The sequence below is a fragment of the Odocoileus virginianus genome, chromosome 9 (genome assembly GCF_023699985.2).
Source record: "Odocoileus virginianus isolate 20LAN1187 ecotype Illinois chromosome 9, Ovbor_1.2, whole genome shotgun sequence".
Classification (NCBI taxonomy): Eukaryota; Metazoa; Chordata; class Mammalia; order Artiodactyla; family Cervidae; genus Odocoileus; species Odocoileus virginianus.
In genome coordinates, this window is record NC_069682.1 from 76,341,798 (window position 1) to 76,367,591 (window position 25,794).

The 25,794-nt window shown below is 48.1% G+C and overlaps 1 protein-coding gene across 1 annotated transcript; it reads right to left on the minus strand.

Moving 5' to 3' along the window:
• Positions 1-228: 228 nt before the first annotated feature.
• Positions 229-16,305, minus strand: CYP24A1 (cytochrome P450 family 24 subfamily A member 1). The gene is made up of 11 exons (XM_020914575.2): positions 15,990-16,305; positions 15,595-15,785; positions 14,711-14,804; positions 11,641-11,737; positions 9,228-9,319; positions 8,139-8,250; positions 6,171-6,316; positions 1,960-2,126; positions 1,116-1,194; positions 441-638; positions 229-343 (listed from the first exon to the last, which is right to left on the minus strand). The coding sequence occupies exons 1-11, from the start codon at positions 16,245-16,247 to the stop codon at positions 233-235; spliced, it is 1,545 nt and encodes a 514-aa protein (XP_020770234.2). The 5' UTR covers positions 16,248-16,305; the 3' UTR covers positions 229-232.
• Between the last annotated feature and the right edge of the window lie 9,489 nt (positions 16,306-25,794).

The window sequence follows — 25,794 nt, forward strand, 5'->3', positions numbered from 1 at the left end:
TTTGATGCTAGGCTCTGGGTTATGTATTTTGTACTCATATCAACTTTCTGGATGGATACTATTTTGGTCCCCACGTAACAGATGAAAAGAATAATTCAGGCAGAAAGGTTAAGTAGCTGTTCAGGTCACCAGGTGAGCCACCGGCAAGCAGGGATCCAGCCCACGTCTGGCTGACTCCCCAGCTTGGCTCACCCTTGGCCACCCTGCGCCCCAGATGCCCACCTGAGGCTTCCTATCGCTGGCAGAAAGCGACGGGGAGCTGCCGGCTGGGCACCAGAATGCCCAAGTGCAGCATCTCCACAGGCTCGAGGTCTGTGGCCACAACGTCGTATTTGCGGACGATCTGAAACACAGGAGCAGAGGAACGGGGAGTTGGCCCCTCCGCCCCGCCTTGAGGAGCCGCCCAGCGCACAGCCGCGGAGACGCTGCCAGGGTCTTACCCAGCAGAGCGCCAGGTGGAGCTGGAGCTCAGCTAACCGGCGACCGACGCACATCCTCTTCCCAACGCCAAAGGGGAGATGGGCAAAAGGGTTGATCTTTCTCTTGTCCTGAAGCCACCGTTCAGGCCTAAACTGGCTTGATTCCTCAAAGTTTTCTTCACTGGATCCCAACACATGGGTATTTAGAACCAACACAGTCTAAAATCACACAGAAACATAAAGCACTGAAACGTTTGAATAGCAAAATTTACAAAAGCCATCACCTTACACATGTGAAAGTAACCCACAAATACATAACAGCAATGAATGATGCCAGCTTATATTGAGTGCTTGAAAAGTGCCAGGTGATAAATACTTCAAGAACCTTAAAATTTCGCATCTTATTTTCACAACAACCACGTGTGTTCTATTAGTATTCCCATTTTACAGATGAGAAGGCTGAGGCCCACACAAGTTATGTAACTCACTCAAGGCTCTACTTGCATCCAGGTCTCTCTGTCTTCATAACCCTTATTCCTAATACTAGACTACATAACACATCAACTGTATACTGCAGTCTACATTTTTCCAAAATCAATGCTCTCCCAGTAGAAATGTTTCAGGAGATCTGCTGGATATTTGAAGAGGGTTTCTCTCAAAGCTCTGCAAGGTATAGACTGTACACATTTTACTTACTCCTTTGGGTAAAGCATAGTCCCCCAGAACCATCGCCTTGTCAAGAGTCCGCGTTGTAAAGGGAACACTCGGGTTAAGCCTGAAAACACAAAATCAGAGATGCCAAGGTGGGCGCAGACCAAGTCTGAGCTCAAGGCAATTCAGAGTCTGGCTAAATAAACAATCACTGCCTAAGTTCTCATAAAGGGGACATGCCTCCAACTCTTTACAAAGAAGTTCTCTGTCTTCCCAATATTTGCCTCTTGCTTTTATTCCTTATTGTGTTGGTTAAACCCCCAAGTGTAAGCTTACTTCATAGCTGTTAACAGTGATTTCCCCGTTTCACTCTAGACTTCAAACGTGTGTGTTTACACGCCTCACCCGCAAGCTTGCTGTCTGTCCCGGGTTTCTTCTATCTACCCTTCGTAAAGTTAAAGATATTTCCTTCTAATCCTAAGATGTTATGAGTTTTGTTTTCCCAAAAAAAAGAATCTTCAAAGACCATTTTACACAGAGGCTCACAAACCAGCACGTCTCTATGTCTTGTTGTATAATAATACGGTTCCTCGCTGAGCTTTCATCTCGCTTCCTTCACTTGTGCCCCTAATCTTAATTATTGCTTATAGTATCCATTCAAGTATTATTATTACTGATTTAAAGGGGCAGACTCTGGGTTTCCAAGATTTAATAGAATTTGCCCAAATGATTTAAGGAATGAGTCATAGGAAAGGAGTATGGTCCTGGAGTTTTCTTTTTTTGGAGCTTGCTAAATGTTTATGAATCAACTATGGGAGGGGGGTCCCTTATTATGTGTTGGCGAGAACAGCCCTCTGACATTCATATTAGCTTAGGCACGTGTTCTTACCTCATAGATTCTTTCAGACAGGCTTTTAAATATGGCATGTTCCTCAAATCCTCTGCCCGTGGCAACTGCTTCTCAGGCAACACACTCTGAATTTCCTTAAGAAGCTTTTGTTGCACGTGGGGATTACGGGATAAATTGTAGAGAAGCCACATTAAGCTGTTTGCCGTCTGAAAGCCAAATGGACATAAACTTGAGTTTTCTGTAAATAAACTGGCTTAAAACTTGTATCAGCTGAACCAAAGGCGGTGCCTAGCACCTTGTCGTGAAAACATGAGGGATGCTTTTTCACACATCCTTCTTGGCTGTGTCTCAAACAAATACCATATATGAAAAGTCAGATTCAGTGTATAAAACACTTCCATGAATAATAGCTTATTTCCTGAGGGAATCAGAGTAGAATTCTTTGATTAGACAGCTGCATTAAGACACAAAATATAGCTCGGTATAAAAATGGAACACAGATGAGGACATGTACAACTGGGAGATGAGAAGTCAGACGGGTGATTGTAAAACATCAACCTTCAGGTTGCTGTAAGTTTGTCTTACATGAGATGTCACCACTGGGGGAGCCGGATGAAGGAATCCTCTCTATTGTTGCTTAGAACTGCAAGTGAATCTACAATACCTCAAAATAAAATTTGCTAATTGTTTAATCTAAAAAATAATATGAAAATTGAGTGGGGAGAGACAGATGGAGATCCTAGGAGTGTTACTGATAAAAATGGGTTTTTAAAAAATGTTTCACTGCAAATGCACAAGAAACTGCATTTCTGGAATTTAAAAGAAAGCACCCCCCCCTTTTTTTGCCATACCCTCAAAAGCTCCCATAAAATAAAAAGGCATTATCTATACTCAGAGTTTCAGCCTCAAGCAAAGAGCCCTGGTAGAAGGCAGCCAACACCAAAATAAGAAATTCTAGCATCAAGTTGAGTATTTCAAGGAAGCAGCCACAATTCTGACAAAGACATTCATGGCCTTTTAAGTGGCATCCTTTATTTTCTTTCCAAAGGCAAGGAGAAGAGAAAAAATACTGGCAGAAACAGCCAGTGCAGCTTTTAGCTTCATAATACTCACCACTGGTAGTCTTATATATTTGTTTTTAGGCCTATTCTTGGCTAATTTAAGCCAAATATTCCCATAAAAATGGTCATTGTGTCCTCTCTCAGCAGACACAAAGACGCTTTAGCTAAGTGCTATGTGTCACTCACACAAATGAGCAAAGTGCAGGACAACTTGGAGCCGATGGTATTTATTATTTTTGGAAGAAGATGCCTCCAAGAAGCCTTCTTCATGTCAGAGGACTGGCAGCCTCGGCTTCAAATAAACCGTGGATGTCATTATTACAAGAGGCCGATTTTCAAAACAGGAAGAGGGCGTAGCCACCAAATTAGATACACTTTCAGATTTCTCTGATTTTCCAAATGCAACGTTCAGAATAGCCAGGACGAAAAAAGAGACAGATTGGCCCGTATCAGCGGGTCCCTTACCGCAAGCGCCAAGCAGAGTTCCCAAAAGGCGGATAACTGCAGTTTCCACCACAGCCCTGAAGGACGGCCCTGGCCTGTGGGGCTCACTGCAGGGGCTGGACGCAGGGCAAGCAGCCTCAGAAACCTCGGGGGCGCAGAGTGTCCCGGCCTGACCTCCGCGGAGGAGACCTGTCTCCTCGCTGGCCTTCCCCCTTCTGCTCTCTCTTGGCGGGGTCCACTCTCCATCCACCAGCCAGAGCCCACTCTTGTTGTTTTGCTAAGTCGTGTCTGACTCTCTGCGACCCCAGGGACTGTAGCCCTCACAGGCTCCTCTGTCCATGGGATTCTCCAGGCAAGAATACTGGAGTGGGTTGCCATTTCCTCCTCCAGGGTGTCTTCCCGCCCCAGGGATTGAACCTGCATCTTCTGAACTGGCAGGTGAGTTCTTTACCACTGAGCCACCAGGGGAGACCACTTTACCAAACCTCAATTTGATCAGATTACTCCCCTGTTTAAAATGCTCCAAGAGCTTTTCATCACAGGAGTAATAATCCAAACATCTTACTAAGTGAAAAGTGTTAGTTGCTAAGTGGTGTCTGACTCTTTGCTACCCCATGGACTGTAGCCCGCCAGGCTCCTCTGTCCATGGAACTCTCCAGGCAAGAACACTGGAATGGGTTGCCATTTCCTTCTCCAGGGGATCTTCCCTACCCAGGGATTGAATCTGGGTCTCTTGCACTGTAGGCAGATTCTTTACATCTGAGCCACCAGAGATGCCCCATCTTACTAAGGCTCCTGGCTAACAGAACCCACAGACTTCTCCTAAGTCAGCTCTGACTCCATGCGCGAGTTCCTCAGGCCACCCTCTTTCTGCCCCAGGCCCTTTGCATGTGCTGTTCACTCCACTTGGAATGTTCCTCCACCAGATCTTCCCTTGGTTGCTTCCTCATTATTCCAGCGTCAGCTCCATTACGACATCCTCAGAGAGGGACCACCTCCCCTGCCTCTCAATGACGTCACCCTGATGGCTTCTTCCAGGGCCTGGACCCCTATCTGAAACGATGCTCTCTCACTGGTCATTTACATGTCTATTGTCGGTTCCGCACAGCACTGAAGTTCCTTGAGGGGAACTGGTTCTTTGTGGTCTCTTAGGTACCTGAACAGTGCCTGACACATAGTAGATACTCAATAGTTCCTAAATGCTTTCATTTATTGAACAAGTATTTACTGAACACCTACTATGTGCCAACTTCTATTCCACATCCAAGGAATACAGCAGGGGAAAAAACGAAGTCATCACCCCTATGGAACTCACATTACAGATGGAAAAAAAGAATAAGGGGGAAGCTTCGCTGTTATCACTTTCAGGAGCCTCTCAGAGTAAGAGAGCTAATGGGAAAATAAGCTGAAGTTCCCACTTTTCACAGTCTTCTGGAGTATGCAGAGAAATGAGAACCTTGCTATTCCCTGATGTAGAAAATCCTCCTTTTTGTTCAGATCAGAGACACCATCGAACATGGAACAGAAATGACCTAGTATACATTTTTCTCAGACATGACAGTTGTGTGAGAGGTGCTGGGCCATTAAGGAATATTAATATTATCCCTCCAAAGACGGCTCAGAAAATGAATCAAAGATACCGAAACTCACCTGAACACCGTCAGTATTTGTGTTTGGAGCTTGGCTGTGCTGTGTACTTACTAAGAATATCAACCATAGCAAGGACAGAATTTTGGCTTTTAAAATTAGCTGTTTCAGAATTCCCTGGTGGTCCAGTGGTTAAGAATCTATCTGCTAGTGCGGGAGACACGGGTTTGACTGCTGGTCTGGGCAGACTCCACGTGCCGAGGAGCAGCTGCGCCCGTCTGCTACAACCACCGGGTCCCACGCCCGAGAGCCGGCGCTCCCCACTAGGGACGCCACGCAGTGAGGAGCGCCCGCTCCGGCCAGAGCAAAGCCGCACGCACCAGCGAAGGCCCAGCGCAGCCAACAATAAAATACACGAGTATTTTAAAACACTAATAAAATAAAATTAGCTGCTTCGTTGAAATTGAGATCAAGTTTTCTCAAGCTCCCTCTGTTGACAATTTTAAGTGGAAAAGAAATATCGGACTAGCAGAGACTACTTCAGCATTTTTAGACTAAATATCAACCACAGTGAGGCACTTTGGTAAGAGGCAGAACTACCTAAAATATATCCAGTTTTTAAAAACCTAGATCATCCACCTTGCTGCAGTGTAGAATTTCGCTGCCTCTGAATTCCTGTAGTCGCTTTCACATCTGTCACGACACTGATACTCTGCTCTGGGTTTTTTCCCTGCATGTGTGATAAGTTGCTTCCGTCGTGTGTGACTCTTTGCGACCCTCTGGACTGTAGCCCACCAGGCTCCTCTGTCCACGGCATTCTCCAGGCGAGAACACTGGAGTGGGTTGCCATGCCCTCCTCCAGGGGATCTTCCCGACCCGGGGACTGAACCCACGACTTACATCTCCTGCATTGTCACTAGCACCACCTGGGAAGCCCTTTTTGTCTCTAAAGCACATGAATTTTTCTATCACATGTTTACGCACACAGGCTGTGCACGGGGTCTCCCACATATTCGAGTAAACTTTTCATTTCTGCTAAGCTTTTAAAGCTCAGCACATCCTTATGGAATGGGAGAATTGAATGACCATGTACAATTTGTTGTGAAAAAGATTTTACAGCCCATTGATTTAGTAAACCCAAGCCAGGCCCACCCTTACCGTCTCCACCGCAGCCAGCTGGAGCTCCGTCATGGCCGCGTACAGCTCTTTCTTTGAAAGCTGATTGTGGTGATAAATGTCACAAAGCAAATCCATGCTGGGCTGCTCAGAGTATTTCTCTAACCGGTTGTCCACACAAGCTTTGACTTTGGAGGAGAGAAAAGAGGGGAGGAAATCAGCTGAAAGTCAGGACGAGGAAAAGAACAAAGCAGAACCCAGGATCCAATTCTCCCTGCAACGTCCAAAGGCTCTTTGCGGGCAATCTGACCATTTGTTAGGTAAGCTAATGTTGCCTTGTTGCTAAGTCACCAAGGACTGACCAATGCCTACGTGAGCACAAGGGTCCCCTGGGAATCCTCTTAAAATGCAAACTCTGATTCAGGAGTCCAGGGTGGGCCTGGAAGTCTGGTTTCCAGCAGGCTTCCCTGTGGTGCCGATGCTGGGTCTGTGGTCGTGTTTCGAGTAGGGAGCGCCGAGAGTTCAGGAGAGATCATCGTGAGACAGTGGTGGGATTGGGATCCGTTCTCAGGATCAGAACCGGGACTCACAGTCAGTGACAAGAGGCAGCGGGCCCTGGCTCCCAAATCAGCAGAGAGGAGAACCCCTCCCCTGGCAGCAAACAGCAGCACACACGTGCAGGCCCAGGGCAGAGCCCACGCCTGTCAGCAGTAACGGCAGATGCCTCTGCTGTTCGCAAAGTGCATTCTAGAGAGACATCTCCCTCCCGTCGACCCACTGTGGAAGCCACCATCACAACAACAATCACAGTGACAACGGCAGAAACGACAGGACTAGTTAGAGCTGAATCTTCCAGAGTCCTTCTGTCTGACATCAAATCCTGTCTTTGGCATCACCTAGTAGGCAATCTTAATAAAGGTATTAACTTCCTTGTGTCTCATTTCTGATAAGAGGGTCTGATAAGAGGACCTATCTTATAGGATTTTTGTGAGAATTAAATGAATGTGTGTGTCTGTGTGTATGTGTGTGTGTATATGTGTGAATGTGTGTATATGTCTTTGTGAATGTGTGTGTCTGTGTGAATGTGTATGTATGAATATGTGTGTATGTGTATATGTGTGTGAATGCGTGTGTGCATGTGTGTGTATGTGTGACTGTGTGTGTGAATGTGTGTGTATGTGTATATGTGTGTATGTGAATGTGTGTGTATGTGTATATGTGTCTGTGTGTGAATGTGTGTGTGCATGTATGTGGGTGAATGTGTGCATGTGTGTGTGCATGTGTGAATATGTGTGTGTGTGTGTGTGTGTGTGTGTGATCCTACAGAAATTCTTAGCACCAAATATTCCCTCCACGCCATACCAGAAGTAGGTCTGATCCACTGAGCCACTGTGCTACGCTAGGTTTCACACTATCCTTATTAGACTTAAAAACAGTTGCACTGAGATCCATACCACTAACTATAGATACTATTAATGCTACTACTATTATTAGCCCATTTTAAAGACAAGATAACTGAGAATGAAAAAGAGTGAGGACTTCCTGCTGGTCCAGTGGCTAAGACTCCAGGCTCCCAATGCAGGGGGCTTGGGTTCCAGCCCTGATCAGGGAACTAGATGCCACATGTCACAACTAAGACCCAGTGCATCCAAATAAATAAATAAAAATCAATAAATATTAAAAATATTTTTTTTTAAGAAAAAGAGTGTATTTGGCAAAGCCACTATGCCCAATGACAGAGCTGGAACTTGAGCTCAGGAATCTTTGACTCTGAAGCTCTTGCTTTTAATCACTCCTATTTCTCAAAAAAGACTACAGAAAACTACCTCCTGCCTTTCTCTTAGAATGTATCTGCACCAAGGCAATCCCCAGAGTCAAGCGTTTGCACAGTTCGAAAGAACCACCAGGAGCGGCTCCAGCCACGGGCGGGGCGCTGAGACCAGGACGCTCACCCGGACCCCCGGCAGCATCCCCGGGGCCAGGGCGTCTGGGCCCCTGCGGCCTCCTTACCTGATGTGAAGATGGTGTCCCAGGCCTGCGTGTGCGCCTGCCAGACCCTGGTGTTGAGGCGCCTGTGCAGCTCGACTGGGGTGACCATCATCTTTCCAAACATGCTCATCATCTGTGGGGACACAAGTGCCTTTCAGCCCCCTGCTCTCTATCTCACAGACAACCTGCACTCCACGAGTGACGTGTCCTAAGTAAGCATCCTCTGCTCCCCGAAGGCTGCACTCCCAGGGGTGCGCCGGGCTCCTGGCACCAGTCCCCACCTGCTAAAGATACGTGGAAATCAGCTTTGGGACGAGTTTCCACTGGATGTGGTTCATAAAAAATTTGATCTTGCGGGAATTCCCTGGTGGTCGAGTGGTTAGGACTTTAAGCTTACAGTGTGGTGGCCCAGGTTCGGTCCCTGGGCAGGGAACTAAGATCCCACAAACCACATAGTGAGCAGAAAAAAATTGATCTTATGACCTACATGTGAAAAAAGAAAACTATAGACCTCATATCCACTTCCATTTCCAATAATTTCTAAACTTCAGTCATTCTTAAAACCGGTTTCACAGTCTCTACCACCCACCTCCATACACAGCCTAAACAATCCAAACAATTTTAATCTGAAAATTTTCAGATTCTTTAAGAGACTATTTTAATCAACTGACCTTTAATTGAAATTTCTACTTTCACTTTGCCTGCCAATGATTTAACATGCTTCTTTATTACATGTGCGTATATGCACGTGTGCTTCCCAGGTAGCTCAGTGGTAAAGAATCCACCGGCCAATGCAGGAGACAGGGGTTCGATCCCTGGGTGGGGAAGATCCCCTGGAGAAGGAAATGGCAACCTGCTCCAGTATTCTCGCCTGGAAAATCCCATGGACAGAGGATCATGGTGGGTTACAGTCCATGGGGACGCAAAAGAGTCAGACACAACTTAGCACTCAACGACAACAATATATGCACATACATTCATGTACATGACACACCTTAAGACGAACACTTAACTACTATGATAAAATACATATGGGAAACATTGGGATGCACGCTTGTTGGGCTCTGTAAACAACTGATAAGGAAACTGCTCTCCCCAGGGGACGCTTACTGTTTTGATGGCCGTGATGAAGTTCAGAGCTTCCTCTCCTGTGTTCTTCTGAAGGAGCCCGAATCTCTTCTCGTACAGCACAAGGCAGATGCCTGTTATTTAAAGTAATCAACACTGTTACCCCTTCACAGAGACACTGGAGTCTATGATTAGAGGCTACCAAAGGCTCAGCCTGTCTCCCATAAAAGTGAGGTCTTTTCGAAAAACAGGGAAGCAAACAGTCTAAGGCCAAGGGGCTTGATCACTCTCTTCTCTTTCTAGAAATTATCTCCAGGTCCAAAAACTCGTCCTCTGCAGAACCTCCTGATCAGAAACACCACCGTGAAGACGCAACCATTTTTATACCTGAGTGAACCTCTCCTGTAATGCGTTGCTTTTCTCACTTTCCCCTTGACACCATATGCAGCAGACACTGCTGACTGCCCCATGGTCATTCTCCCCTGTTTCTCCCCTAGAGAAGCCTGGTTTACTTCGCTTGTCAGTGTATGCATCCTCAGGCAGTAAGCCAGCATGGATCTCAGACAATCCTGCTCCCCGACTTCCCAGGCTTCCCGAGGCAGCCACTGGGCCTCCCGGAGGCACTTCTGCTTTCCTGACAAAGGGGGACAGGTGCAGCCAGCTTAGCTCTTCCCTCTTTCCTTCCTGCCTTCGCCCGGAATGCAGAGGTGAGACCAGGAGAGGCGGGAGCTGTTTTGCAACCCGCTCTGAATGAGTGAGAAGGAAGACGGAACAGACTTGGGCCCCAGTGACAGCTCTGAGTGCCAGCTGTGGACTGGCCTCCTCAGGGTTTCTCATGACGCTGGACAATGATTTGTAAACCACCATGGTCAGGTTTTCCTTGACTTGCAAAGAAGTGCATTCGATACTCCTTAATTTCAGTACTTCCAGTGGACAATTTCCAAAACATACACTTCTCTCCTCTGTAATCATCCCCTCTCTTGACTTTTCTTTCCCTGAACACCTCCTGTGGATTTCTCATTGGCACGGGGCTTTCCTGTGTGCTAAGCTGACTGCCCATGACTTTAAGGCGAGGTAAATCTGATCAGGGAGACAGGTCAGGACAAAAGCCTCTGAACGAGGCATCCTCTCCAGTCACTCACACCAGCAGCCAAGGGTGAGGCTTCCTTCCAGCAAGTCAGACCGTGGCACCTTCCTGCTGAAAGCGCGCTACGATCGCTCCCAGGGACTCTGGGCTCAAAACCACAGCCCACCCCCGGTTTACACAGACAGCGGTGAGTGGGCCTCTGCCTTCCCATCCTCTGCTGTGCCGTCCGCGTCCCTCGCAGGACGTGCTTCGGTCCCTCGGAACTCCTTTCTTTCCCCTCCTTTCTCCTGCCACCCGGAATGCTCTTCCCTGCCTCACGTCCCCCTGGGGCACTCCTGCTCTCCCCGGCCTTGGCTGAGACGGCCCCACTTCCGTGCAGCAGCCCTCACCACACTCAGCCCCTGGGACCCTCCGCCAGCCCGAGCCCCTTCAGTAAGGTGCTCCCCGTCCACGGAAGGCGCCTCGCTCCCCGCCTCGTCCCCACCGGGAGGCGTGCACAAGGGAGGGCTTTGCTTTCATTCCCAGCCCCTTCTTCTCAGAAAGATCCCGGCTCCACCTCTGACTCCAAGCAGCTCTTTTTTTAAAATGCATTTTGTTTCTTTGGCTCCCCTGGGTCCTAGTTGCCACGTATCATCTTTTTTTTCCTTCAGTCACAGCATGTGGGCTCAGTCCCTGGCCAGGGGCCGAGCCTGGGTCCCCTGCATTGGGAGCACAGGGTCCTAGCCACTGGACCGCCAGGAAAGTCCTAAAGTAGAAGTTCTTTTGGGGGATTTCGGGCTTAATCTCTCTCAGCTCCTCTCCCTGCCCCCCCATAATCCACTCCAGCCAGCATCCTCAGAAGTTCCTCAGAGCCACCACTCATGCTTCCACCCCAGGGCCTTTGCACCTCCTGTCTCCACAGTCGGAACAGTCTCCCCACAGACACGCTGGTGGTGTGTTCCTCATCCTCCTTCAGGCCTCACCTCAAACGTCTCCTTACCAAGCAGACCTGCCTCACCAGGAAGCCGCATTCTGTCTGACTCCCTGATTCCTTGGCAGAGTATACATTAAAGTATGTGTCCTAGTTGGTTGTCACCTCTTTTAAAATCCAAGTTCCACGTGAGCAAGGATGTATGTAGCCTGTCCTGCTCACTGCCCCATCCCCAGGACAGTGCCTGGCACATTAGCAGGTATTGAATAAGTGTTTGTTGAACGTCCCCATAAACCATCCAGAGGGCATGGCAGCGAGAAGGGCCTGAAAGCTAGAGGGCTGCTACAGCCTTTCCTAGTCGGCAACAGGGTGTGATTACAGAAGGGTGGTCAGCAGAGCTGCCTTTGTCCTCAAAGTCACCTGCAAAACCAAACAGACAAGACCTGAAGACAACTTACTTTCAAAAGACCATTTGTTCAGCTCCGTGTATAAGTCTTCAATGCGGCCTCTCTCATCACAGAGCTCATCTATTCTACCCATAAAATCAGCCAAGACCTTAAAAGAAAGAAATCAGCAAAGACACATCTCAGTCACTGAGGGAAATGTAAGTTTCAGGTTCAGTAAGCTAGCTCCGGGTTTTGCGACCTTGTGTATTCACTGCCCATAATGTTATTCATTCTGAATCATCACTAATTATATATTCTCCTTGAGAGTTCACGTCCTGCCCCGACACCCTGGTACGGGGTTATTTCTTGAGCTTTCCCTGAAGCCTTCCTGGAGCTTAAGTTTCAGCTTTTGATCTAAATTTAAGAAAAGGAAAACATTTCTTCTAATCAGAATGGAAAATAAACCGCGAAGGAGGAACTGGCCAAGTGTCTCTGTGGGCACAGCATGTCAAGGATTCTGGCTGTCCTGAGGTTTCCCACTTCCAGAGCTGGGCACACAAACATCTTCTTACTGGTTGGTGTTGTATTAAGCACTTTAAGCTTAGAGCCAGGAAATCCGTAAATTCTGGATGTAGTGCCATCACTAAACAGCTCTGTCACCTTGGGCAAGTCATGGAAGGTTCCTAAATGCCAGTTTCCACAATTGGGATTTTAGATGACTAATGCTTTGCATTTAATGAAGCTTGTCTGGACCCAAGCACTGTCCAAAGGGTATTATCTTAGCTGATCCTCAAATAATGTCATGATGTAGAAAGTACATGTTACCATTTCCTAGGTAACAGATGAGAGGCTTAGAGAGTGACCAAGGCACTCTCCCCTGGACACAAACAAGTGGCCATGTTGGGGTCTGGAGTAGGGTAAGCTGTTGCTGTGGTTGGTTAATCACTAAGTTTTGTCTGACTCTTGAGACCCCATAGACTGTAGGCTGCAGGCTGCCAGACTCCTCTGTCCATGGGATTTCCAGGTAAGAATCCTGGAGTGGGTTACGGGGTTTCCCTGGTGGCTCAGACTGTAAAGAATATTGCTACTGCTAAGTCGCTTCAGTCGTGTCCGACTCTGTGCGACCCCGTAGACGGCAGCCCACTAGGCTCCTCCGTCCCTGGGATTTTCCAGGCAAGAGTACTGGAGTGGGTTGCCATTTCCTTCTCCAATGCATGAAAGTGAAAAGTGAAAGTGAAGTCGCTCAGTCGTGCCCAACTCTCAGCGACCCCATGGACTGCAGCCTACCAGGCTCCTCCGTCCCTGGGATTTTCCAGGCAAGAATCCTGGAGTGGGTTACGGGGTTTCCCTGGTGGCTCAGACAGTAAAGAATATTGCAGTGGGTTGCTATTTCCTTCTGCAGGCATCTTCCCAACCCAGGGATTGCACCCACACTTCCTGTATTGGCAGGTGGGTTTATCACTGAGCCATCAGGAAGCCCTGAAATAGGGCACAAGGGACCAAAAACCCACAGATGAAACTAATAGGCATGTTGTGGTAGCCCACACAGCACATTAAGAGGTACTTTGAATTTGCTCCCATCAAAACATCCAGAGATTTCATGTGAACATATTAATTTCCACTAGTCATCAAAGGGGCTTCCCTGGTAGCTCAGCTGGTAAAGAATCCACCTGCAGTGCAGGAGACCCTGGTTTGATTCCTGGGTTGGGAAGATGCGCTGGAGACGGGACAGTCTACCCACTCCAGTATTCTTGGCTTCCCTGTGGCTCAGCTGGTAAAGAATCTGCCTGCAATGTGGGAGACCTGGGTTCGATCCCTGGTTGGGAAGAACTCCTGGAGAAGGGAAAGGCTACCTACTCCAGTATCCTGGCCTGGAGAATTCCATGGACTGTACAGTCCATGGGATCGCAAAGGGTTGGACACGACTAAGTGACTTTCACTTCACTTCACTTGAGTCATCAAAGAAAAATAATAATGAATGAATCTGGTGACACTGGGTCTACATTTCCATGTGGCAGGTATTTTCCAGAGCTGGCGCAGCTGTCCCCTCTAGAAAGGGCGTGTACTATTCCATTTGCCAAAATCCCTACCGGGCCTGCCTTACACATTTATATTAATCACTTGGTTCCTGGAAGCGTTTAAATTTGTCATCTTTCACCTACATGATCCTGTGTGGGTTCAGTTTGAAATAAATACCCAGAGTGGACAGAAGTAAGAAGAGTTCTCTATCTGCTTAAATCCTTCCCCCTTTGGCCCCCTGTTGGCGAAAAGATAATGCCTAAATACCTTAGCATGGTACAAAAATATTGTTAAGACCTTCCCTCTGCCCAGCATCACTTCAGAGAAAGCTTCACTTCAGCTGCCCTAAATGTACTATTCTCTGAACATACCATCTCATGCCTCCATATTGCCAGCAGGCTATTCTATCTGCCTGAATGCCCTTCTCCACCTTTTCTGGCTTGCAGACTCTTACTCATCCTGCAAAACCCAGATCAAATGTCACTACCTAGGAATTTCATAGCATCATCTCATTTAATTCTCACAGAAAGTTACGGGGGTTTCCCAGGTGGTGCTGGCGGTAAATGCAAGAGACTGCCAATGCAGGAAACCTGAGAGACACAAATTTAATCCCCGGATCAGGAGGGTCCCCTGGACGAGGCTACGGCAATGCACTCCAGTACTCCTGCCAGAAAATCCCATGTACAGTGGCTCCTGGCAGGCCACAGGCCATAGGTCGTACAGAGTTGGACATGACAGAAGTGATTTAGCATGCATGCACAGAAATCTATGGAGTGGGAATTGTGAACTCCCAGTTCATAGACTGGGAGACTGAGGAAGTTAAATGGTACAGTTAGGCTGCATAGCTGGGGTGGGGGTGCAGGACTGACTTTCTAATCCAACTGTAGAGTGTCAAAGTCAATGCTCCTAACTGCTCCACCACCGAGACACTACTTTAAAAGACAGGCGAGAAGAATTAAAGTTCTGGAGGCGGAGGAAGTGAAGAGGAATGAGAAGGAAAGAGGAGTCCTGATTCATCCAGATTGTCTGCTTTTTCCTCTGCACTTTGTGGCTGTGGCCTGAAGCTCCACTAACATCCCCCCATTCCCAGGAAAACCAGGAAAGTGAACCCCAGTCTGCAAACCTCATTGATTTTGTCGTCCAGCTTCATAATTTCCACTGGTTTCATTAGTTTCTTTTGAAAGGCACTCCTGACCCTCTGCCAGTCTTCTCCTTCCCTGGGAGAGAAGCAGAATTACATTTAGAGCAAATTGAAAGGAAAAGAACGAAGAAGCGGAGATCCCTCCAGCTCTGTAAGTGAATTAACTATATAATCAAATGAACACAGAATCATGCCAAGAAATAGCCAGAGGATATTAGCATTGGAATATTGGGGGCTGGTGTGACAATAGGATGAATAAGCTCCTTTCCTCTGAGCCAAAGATCGTGCCAGAAAGATGAAGTCAGGGCTTCTTGGGTGCCCTTGCTGGGCTTAAACTGGAAGGCCAGTGGCCTCAGTTCCCATCAGTAAGAGTGGGCACTTACTCACCTCACCAGCAAAGCAGAACTGTGTGAGGGAAAATTCTGTCTTCTTTCAACCCATTGAATTGGGTTGAAAGGCACATGCACAGAACGCCTCAAATTTACAAACTAACTTCTGGCCTTTGAGCTACCAAGAGAGGGTCATGGAATTTCAAGGGATAATTTTGTTTGTGTAACATGAGTGCCTGGCAGGCTGACTTGACAGTCTCATCCTTTCCAGGGGTCCAGACATCACAGTCTTCATAACTTTCTGGCGTTTCTTGGAGGGAAAGGGCTGGCGCGCCCACTTGTCAGAAAGAACAGGAGCGTCCCGCGCGCAGCACGGCGGTCCGTCAACCCATTCCAGTCCACGCCAGAGCCGGCGACCGCAGCAGGTAGGGGCTTCCGCGCTCTCGCTCCATCAGGCGGGTCCAGCCCCAGGGAACCCTAACTCCCGCGCCCTCCCCGCTTCCAGCCGCCAGCCCCCATCCTGCCTCTAGGACTTACAGGATCAGCAGCCCGTAGCCCTCCTCGCGATAGTCGCGATAGGCCTTCCAAGGTTTGATCTCCAGCCTCTGGGGGTGCGCGCTCTCGCTGCGATACAGCGCTTCCAGCAGGCACGGGGACCCCAGGTGCACCGAGTCGAAGGACCCCAACTTCATGCGGAAAATCCTGCCGTACTTCTTGTGGTACTCTACCTGCAGGCGCCGGGCGGGGCGCGAAGTCAGCGCGCATCCCGGGCAGCCCCCGGAGCGCTTCCCCCTCCTCCCGCCTCCCTCCTCTCCGGGACCGCGGACCGCTGCAGCTGGGACCGCCGCGCGCCCCGCGCCGCGCGCCTCGGCGAGGGTTTGGAGAGCGAGGCGGGGAGGAGAGAGGGCACCGGGGCGCGACGGGGCACTTACCAGCGTGTCGTGCTGTTTCTTGAGGCCTCCTTTCCAGAGGATCTCCAGCAGGCTGCCCAGCAGTGGCCACTTGGTGGGACCGGGCAGGGTGGCCGCGTCCTGCGCCTCGCCCGGTTCCATCACGGGGCAAAGGGGCACCTCCCTCGGCCGACGGGGCGAGCACGCCGTCGATGTCACGGGTCTGGGTGGCTGCCCCAGGCTGCGAAGCTGCTGCAGGAAGGCGGCAAGGGAGCGGCTGCTGCTAATGGGTGAGCTCATGGCTGCGGGGGACACCGGGCACCTGGGAAGGTGGACACTCGGCAGGGCGAGGTTGTTAAAGAGGCGCCGGGAGCTGCAGGGGCTTGATACACGGAGAAAGAGGGGCAAGGCGGAGCCGCAGGTGCGGCGGGAAGGGCAGAAGGGGGACTGGGAGCCGTCAGGACCTGGGCGAGGATGCTCCACGCGGCACCGCGCTGCAGTCTCAGGGAGCGGATGCCCACCGAGCGCTGGCCACCGGGGCTGGAGGAGCGCAGTGGGGAGCTGGCTGTCTCTTGCAAGAAGGAAGACGGACGTGAGTTCGCCTGTTGGTTTTAAGTCTTACTTCCAGTTCTGGAGCCGAAATGGAGGTGTCCAGGAGGGTGGAAGAGATGCTGCTGGCGCAGCGCTTTCCCCCTGTCCCGCTCCATGCCCGGGGACCATGTATTTATGGAGGCCGGCCGCCCCGGCTGGCCAATGAGCGCGCTCGGCGGGGCGGACCGGGTTGCGGCTGGCCAGGCCGGGAGCGGCGCGGGGCCCGGGGCGGGGTGGCTGGGGGTGGGAAGAGGATGCAGTCAGCGAGGTGAGCGAGGGCGCCCGGGCCTCGGGTGACCGGTCCGCGGCTCTCCGGGCGGGAACGCCGCAGACTCCACCCCGGAGATAACTCCCGGGGAAGGCTGGCTCGCTGGAGTTCACCGGGGCTGCGCCTTGCGCGCCTCCCCGCCCTCGCCCGGCGGCTGCCGCCCGGCGCTTGCACAACCTCGCGGCCGGGCGGCCGAGGTCTCCGAGTGCGGCCGGGGCGACTCCGGGCGCCTGCCGAGACCCGCGAGCCCGCGCGCCCCCTCAAAGCAGTTTTTGCCAGCCCGGACGGACCTCTGGGGGAAGCTTGGGTTTCTGCACCTCCCGAGGTGGGGAGGGTGTGAGACTTAGTGAAAGGCACCCGAGGAAGTAATTTCACTTTCGGGTCTCAACTTGGGCGCCGAGTTTCGCGAATTTCCTCCCCAGTGCTCCGTTTTGTTATGCAGACGCAATGGATGAAGGCTAGTGAAGCGCCTGCAACGTAGTCCACGGGGCGCTCCACCCGACGTCGCCTCTTCGGGTGGTTTTGGGATGGCGGCAGAAGCGCGGCCTGCCCTTGAGGCGGGGCTCCGTCTCCCCCTCCGACTCTTTGGACCCCGACCTCCCTGTGCACCTTCGAGCCGCGGTTCCCACCTTCCTCACCCATCCCTGCAAAGTCGATCTTAAGCAAGCGCGGGGACACACACGCGTGCGCGCGGGCGCACGCCCACTTCTAGAGTCCTCGTGGCCGGCAGGGGTTGAACTCTGTACTAACCGAGGAAGAGAAGTTTGCTGACTGCTTTAAAGTGGTTCCTATTGCACCCTTTTGATCCAGTACAAAAACTACCGCCAAGGAAGAAGTGAGGGAAGTTTTGTTACCTCTCAGGGCTTTTCAGTTATGTGACTGCTTTTTTTTTTTTTTTTAATCCCTAGTGTTAAACTTCCCTGGCAAGTTTAAGCTTATTGTAACCTTTTAGCTGGTTTCCAGAAATCTTTTACAGTCGGACTAGAACTTGAACTCTGTCATTTCAGATTTGTCTTGATTACAGTTTAGTGACTGTTCATGTTAATAAAAGTAATATGATATCTGAATATAATTTATATATAATGTATTGTAGCTACATAGCTATCTATATATATACTATATAGCACCTATTATATAGCACATGCTATAGATTATACACTATATGTAATATAGTATATCTTGTACACCATATGTTACATAGTGTACTTTCTAGGGTTTATGATGTGCTTCCCAGGAGGCTTAGTGATAAAGAATCCACCTGCAAATGCAGGAGACCTGGGTTTGATCCCTGGATGGGGAAGATCCCCTGGAGAAGGAAATGGTAACCCTCTCCAGTACTCTTGCCTGGAGAATCCCAAGGACAGAGGAGCCTGGCGAGCCACAGCCCATGGGGTCACAAAGAGTCCACACGAATGAGCAACTAAACAAAATTTTCTAGTTCGGGGAAATTGTTTTCTCCTGTCCAGTGGAAAAAGTCTGGATTGCAGGGGAAACAGTCCTGGTTCTTTGAACCTTTGTTGACATCCACACTTACCCATCCTTGATGAGATGCAGCTCAGGGCAAAACGAGGCCTTTGAGGCGGTCCCAGCAGCGCGCTCTCACTTGGCTTGGCCCCGGTGAGTCACCCCGGCAGGGATGCTGCTGGGAATCGCTAATGAGAGATCTTGGAGCGCCTCATAAATGCCCACCATCATTACCGAGACAGGCTCGGGCCCTCTGCTTTGTTCTGGGAACTCTTACCGAGTCCTGAATGGATAATTATACTCCAGCCCTCACACCAAGCGACCGCAGATGACAGTCTGTGTGTATGTGTGTGTGCATGCGTGTGAGTTTGTTGTGTGATGAGGGCGAAGCGACAGCTGCGTCTTCTCTGCTGAGAATCACAGAACTCTCAACTGTATCACACGCTAATACGCAGTTCTGTGCTTCAAAGCTCTGGCTCAACTCCGAGATCTCCTTTCTGATTGTGGAATCTGGAAAGACTAAGTTTCCACATCTGTCTAACGGACGGTGTGAGAACCAACCACACAGTAAAGCTCAAGTCTCCTGGAAAGAGCAGTAATAAAAAGGGCCAATCCAGTGGGGTCTCTGTGAGAATGACACATCTACAGTTCTTAGAGCGATGCTCAGTGAACATTACCTACAATATCACTGTTGTGTGCCTTGCTTTTTGCAGACCTCACTCTAGACAGGCAACATAGATGTCCCAGGTCTTATTCCTAGTATTCAACTTAACAGTGTAGTTTTGACTCAGGGAGCTGTATAATTGAGGAGGACTAGCAGAGAAATGCTGGTGAGTGCAAAACCCCGCTCAGACACTTAGGAGCCAGATCCACCAGAGACTGTTTACTTTTATCTTAGTTAAGGCTCAGGGGTGTGTGTGAGTCGCTCAGTCATGTCCAGTGCTTTGCGACCCCATGGACTGTAGCCCACCAGCTCCTCCGTCCATGGGATCCCCCAGGCAAGAATACTGGAGTAGGTAGCCATGCCCTCCTCCAAGGGGTCTTCCTGACCCAGGGATCAAACCCTGGTCTCCCGCACTGTACACGGTTCTTTGCCGTCTGAGCCACGGGGCTCAGATGCCTCATCTCAAAGTGCTCATAATGGAGAGTACCTACCTAGCAAAGAGTTTTTCTGAGGGTGACAAAGCTCCGAAAATCCCCAGCATACAGTAAAAGGCTCTGAAATGTTTATTGTTAATATTAAGAATGAACAAGGTTTGGGCTCTCAAATCATGGTCATAATCTCTGTTGCATTGGTCTTGGGTTTTCTGTCTAATAAGGCAAAAAAATGTCGTTGAAATTACAGACATCAGTTTCCTTGTTTTTGTCTCTGCTAGAGCAAATGACACAGTGTTGTTTATCTTGGCCAGCATCCATTATGCACATAATAGGCAATTGATTATTGATGATTTCCTCATTGCCAAATGAGAAGGATTTGCATCAATACATTCTTTGTTTTCTGAGGAAGAGGTTGATGGTAAATACAGGAGGGTTTTATTTGGGTGTCATATAGGAAGCAGTTCTATATGACAGAAAGAATAGCTTGGCTCGCAACAGCTTGGGTTGAAGCCAAGGCTCTACCACTCACTACCTGTGTGGCCTTAGGCAAATTACTTAACCTCTCTAAGCCTAGTTTCTTCATTCATCAAATTGGGGGTTACTATACTTATGTCTCAGGAAAGTTAAGATGAGTATTTGAAATACCAGGGGAAGCACCATCAACCAGCGTCTTCACAGACATCCATTTGACTCCTGTATATGCTTGATGATTTCTGAGTAGAATTCAGCCCTGTTGGTAAATTAAAGTTATACTATGAAAAGTGTATCTTAAAGCCTCCAAAAATGCAGTTACATGGGGAGAATTTTAGTAAAAGTTCATTAAAAGAGCAGCTCCATTTTTAAGGATATGAAAAACATACGGTTTGCATTCAAGTTTATGAGTCATTTTTACTATTATTACAAAGTATAATTTATTGAAGAGCTAATATGTGTCTGCCAGATTTTTTGTATCTCTACCCACACCATTTGTAAGGTAAGTATTATTTCCCATTTTGTGTAAGTAAACTTGTTTCTTACAGTGGTTAAGCCAGATGTGAGTTCAAATCTACCTTTTGCTACATCTTACCAAGGTAGTTCACCTTGTCCTCACCTGGAAGATAGGAATAATAATAGTGGGTCTTATATGTTATCGTCACATTGCAGTTTTGTCTTGTAACCTGGGTTCCAGCTTGTTCCAGGGGCCCTGAGGCCAGAAGGCTGTCTGTCTTGTACTCACTGTATCCTTAGTAGCTATCAGTTCAGATCAGTTCAGTCGCTCGGTCGTGGCCGACTCTTTGCGACCCCATGAACCACAGTACGCCAGGCCTCCCTGTCCATCACCAACTCCCACAGTTTACCCAAGCCCATGTTCATTGAGTCGGTGATGCCATCCAGCCATCTCGTGCCCTGTCGTCCCCTTCTCCTCCTGGCCCCAATCCCTCTCAGCATCAGGGTCTTTTCCAATGAGTCAGCTCTTCGCATCAGGTGGCCAAAGTACTGGAGTTTCATCTTCAGCATCAGTCCTTCCAATGAACACCCAGGACTGATCTCCTTTAGGATGGACTGGTTGGATTTCCTTTCAGTCCAAGGGACTCTCAAGAGTCTTCTCCAACACCACAGTTCAAAAGCATCAATTCTTCGGCGCTCAGCTTTCTTTATAGTCCAACTCTCACATCCATACATGATCAATGGAAAAACCATAGCCTTGACTAGACGGACCTTTGCTGGCAATGTAATGTCTCTGCTTTTCAATATGCTGTCTAAGTTGGTCATAACTTTCCTTCCAAGGAGTAAGCATCTTTTAATTTCATGGCTCCAATCACCATCTGCAGTGATTTTGGAACCCCCAAAAATAAAGTCAGCCACTGTTTCCACTGTTTCCCCATCTACTTGCCATGAAGTGATGGGACCGGATGCCATGATCTTAGTTTTCTGAATGTTGAGCTTTAAGCCATAACTATGCTTGAATCAGTCATGGTGCTCAATAAATAATTGTCAAATAATGTATTGAAAAATAACAACAAGTAAATGCCTTGTTGTGTTACAGCTGTTCATGTTCGATTTGGTTGATTCTGTGGTCCTGGTGAAACAGTTCCTGTGTTTAATCACAAATCTTATATATAAAGAGATATTTTATTTCATTTTTTCTTTTTTTCAATAATGTTTGAGGAAATTGAGATCTGTATGTAGATGTGTCTTCTTTAGAGCATCTCCACTTAAAAATGGAGAACACCAATTAAATGAGTTAATATTTTAAACAGTACTTTTTACTTGGTAAATAGTATTAGCTATTATTATTATGATTTTTCTCTTTCTTTTTTATTTTTTAAATTATGAAAGTATGACAATGCATTTACAGGAGACTTGGAAAAAACAGAACAAAGTTACATATAGTTCTGCTATATATTACAATTATATTTTAAGTAGATAAATTAAGGTTTTTAGTTGGAGTTTCAATATCAAACTCTCAAAAATTAATAGAATAAATATACAGAAAAATAGGATACAGTAGAACTGAAAAGCACCATGAACCAATTCAGCACAATTAAAATTTATACAATTTTTACACAACAGTAGGATACAAATTCTATTCAAGTTCCCATAGACTATAAACTAGGAGACACTGGAACATATCCAGGGTATTATTATTATTATTACAATATTACTAATTTTGGAAGGAAGATCTAGATTTATCTGTCTGCTCTAGAGTCAAATTAATCTGGCTAATGAAAAAAAAACCCACTGATTTTGGAAAATTCCATTAGTAGCATGTATGTTTTGTAATTAACTTTTAAAATTACATCATCACATAGCTCCCCATTCTATGCTTTCTTGCATTACATAATTTGGCTAATTCCATCAGAGTGAAAATCGGGGAAATTCCATGGCAGGATGATTATTGCTAATTATTTTGGACCCAGAACCCATTCTGTCTCACTCCTGTTTGTCAAGAGCCTGCCTTGACACATCTCTCTGTGGCTGTTGATTCGGATGAAGGATCATCCTGCTCTGATTGTGTTTTGTCAAAGTTCAATGTGAACCTTCACACGTGTACTTCCACTTGACACTCACTCCTCAAACGGAACGATGGAAAGCACCTGTGCTGTCCGGGTGAGTCAACTCTGGGAAGAATGGAAGGAGATATTCAATTGTTTGTCAGTGTTTGTGAACTGGGCCAGGCGAGCAATCCCAAAATAAAGGAACTCGAGAAGTGTCCTTTTATCTTTGGGGTGGGGGGCAGTTTAGTTAGCAGAGGACTGAGATAGCGTTTGGGTAGCAGTAAATGTCAAATAGCCGTCGCCATTTAGATCTCACATCCTGGTTCTGCCACTGACAGAGGATGGCTAAGCAACTCTTTTATTCTGGTTCCTGGTGCTAGCAAACGACTCTGTTCACAGCATGGGAGGCGAAAGTCAGTTAAGGTCCAATCCCGCTGGAACCCAGATAGAAGGGCCTGGGATCTTGTATGTGTACATGATCACTGAGGTTCCTCCCAAATAACGGGCTTTTCCGTGAAAAGATAATTTAGTGTATGTTTCCACTGATCTCTTGATTTTCTATTCAATTCAGATAGAATGGAATTCACTGGAAGTGGAGTCATTCTGTAAACGGTTACTGAGCACCTCCAGTCCTGGAACTGGAGATGCAATGGCAGTTAACACAGATAATCCTCTGACTTCTTGGAGCTCACATGACAGACAACACATGTGTAATCAAAGAAATAGAACAATTTCAAAGAGGCATAAAGCAGGGAGATGGGATGGAGATGAAATGGTACTTATGGGCTTCCCAGGTGGGGCTAGTGGTAAAGAATCCACCTGCCAACGAGATGCAGGCTCTATCCCTGAGTCGGAAAGAACCGCTGGAGGAGGAAATGGCAACCCACTCCAGTATTCTTGCCTGGGAAATCCCAGGGACAGAGGAGCCTGGCAGGATATCCTCCATGAGATTGCAAAAGAGTCAGACAAGAGTTAGTGACTAAACAAGAACGACAAATGGTTATTATACTTCAGTTATCTGCAAAGGCCTTCCTAAGGGACTAAAATTTGAGCTTAGACTTAAATTATGAGAAGTAGTTGGACTCATTGAGATCTGGGGAATCAGGGACAGGCCCTTGATGGCTAACAGCTTCAGGAGACCCATGCAGAGAATCACAGAAGGAATCCTGATCAGAAGCACACGTATCTTTTATTCACCCCCAAGACAAAGGGACAGTATTTTCTACTGTCCTCTCCAAACCCAATTATCCAATGCTTCCTGGTTGCCATGCTCTGATATTACAGAGGCGTGTTATTATTTCAAGGGTGTTTGTTTGGTGACACAGATGTGAAAGTTAAAATTCTTTAAATATATAAGAATTGCTTACAATAAGAATTAAGCTGAATAATGGTATTAGAGCTAACTTCCATACTTTCGCCAGTTCACAGGTGGAAGCAGCTTCTGTAAGTAATCACTGGGAAGGGGTGAACTTTGGTCACTTTCTCAGGGTCCCAAATGTTGCATGTGGAAGTTATCTGTGAGTCATTTGATCAACCAAACGCTGCACAAAATGTTCTTGAGCACTGATAAGTTTAGAGACATGTGGCTGCCTGTCCTCCAGGCCCTGAGAAGTATAATTGTTCTGAGGATGCGTGTTTAAAATAAAACAAAACAGATAACAACATGACAAGCATTTGTGGGCTTGGAAGCCAGCATCCGGACTGTCTTCTGACTTCCATCGGAAGGGCTGCTTCTCCTCCAGCATTCTGGTGGTTATACGGGCTCATCTCACCCCCCCCCCACCGGGGGCGCATGGTTTATGACCAGTCGGGGTGCATCCATGATTCAAGTCAAATTAGTGAACCCTGGGACTTTTGCTGAAGTAACTGGGAAAGAGATGAAACCAATGGAAGAGGTAACTGAGAGCCCAGATTTGCTGAGCACCACCATGTAAAGCCATTACTAAAAACCAGAGACAGTACTTTGCCAGGAAATGTCCCTATGGACAAAGCTATGGTTTCCCCAGTGGTCATGTATGGATGTGAGAGTTGGACTGTAAAGAAAACTGAGTGCCAAAGAATTGATGCTTTTAAACTGTGTTGTTGGAGAAGACTCTTGAGAGTCCATTGGACTGCAAGGAGACCCAACCAGTCCATCCTAAAGGAAATCAACTCTGAATATTCATTGGGAGGACTGACGCTGAAGCTGAAACTCCAATACTTTGGCTACGTGATACAAGGAACTGACTCACTGGAAAAGACCCTGATGCTAGGAAAGATTGAAGGTGGGCGGAGAAGGGGACAACAGAGGATGAGATGGTTGGATGGCATCTCCAACTAGACAGACGTGAATTTGAGCAAGCTCCGGGAGTTGGTGATGGACAGGGAGGCCTGGCGTGCTACGGTCCATGGAGTCGCAAAGAGTCAGGCACGACTGAGCGACTGAACCGAACTGAACTGAAACTTGTAGGTGGGGCTTCCCAGGTGGCTCAGTGGAAAGAATTTGGCCGCAGTGCAGGAGATGCAGCTTCAGTCCCTGGGTGGGGAAGATCCCCTGGAGAAGGGCTTGGCAAGCCATTCCAGTATTCTTGCCTGGAAAATGCCATGGACAGAGAAGTCTAGTGGGCTACAATCAATGGGCTCACAAAGTGTCACACAAGACTGATCAGGAACACACCCCCACCATGTAGACAGAGAAGGTGCCTTAAGGGCAAAGCCAACTCAGGAAAGCAGGGCTAAGTGGAGGTGTGAGAAAGACCACCAAGTCTTGGTGGCATCACCTGGGACCACCCACCCCTGACCACACACCCCTCATGTTTGCTGATTCTACTCTGACCTGGGTTTCTCCTCTTGCGTCTTAGAAAGTTCTGGCTAGTGCACTTATACAACACATCATGTTGCTATCAGATGTTCCTAATGTTAATAGCAAGAAACATCATCCAGAACTAGGGAAGGAATTAATCTTTCTGGCCTGGAGCAGGTCAGGGAAACACAGTCATGCATGGACGGAGTGTGTGGGTGCTCAGTTGTGTCCGCCTCTTTTCAGCACTGTGGACTGTAGCTGCCGGGCTCCTCTGTCCGTGGGATTTCCCGGGCAAGAATATCGGAGCAGGTTTCCATTTCCTTCTCCAGGGGATCTTCCCAACGACTCGGGATGGAACCCGCGTCTCCGGCGCTGGCAGGCGGATTCTTCACCGATGAGAGGTCGTTACAAACGTGGGCTCGGGATTGGGCCTGATTGGGTCTTTGTTCTGCCACTTTTCAGCTGTGTGAGACTTTCTGAAAGTCCAGTTCCCTAATCTACTAGAAAAGAAGTCATCAGCAGGGAAGCTCTTCCCTGCTAGAAACCCGAGATAAAACGGGTATGTGTGATCAGACTAGCCAAGCAGAGCCCCTCGGGGCCTCCCTGGGTCGGGGGACAGGTCTCCCGTGAGTCCACTTCAGCTCCTCCGGGAAGTACTGGGAAGTA

What these genes read in the sequence shown, in the direction of transcription:
- CYP24A1 (XM_020914575.2), bottom strand. Translation starts at nt 16,247, where the DNA reads ATGAGCTCACCCATTAGCAGCAGCCGCTCCCTTGCCGCCTTCCTGCAG. An exon ending in GAACAAATGGTCTTTTGAAA is followed by an intron (nt 9,320 to 11,640) that starts GTAAGTTGTCTT and finishes TTTAAATAACAG; the next exon opens with GCATCTGCCTTGTGCTGTAC. An exon ending in TGTCTGAAAGAATCTATGAG is followed by an intron (nt 1,195 to 1,959) that starts GTAAGAACACGT and finishes TTGTGTTTTCAG; the next exon opens with GCTTAACCCGAGTGTTCCCT.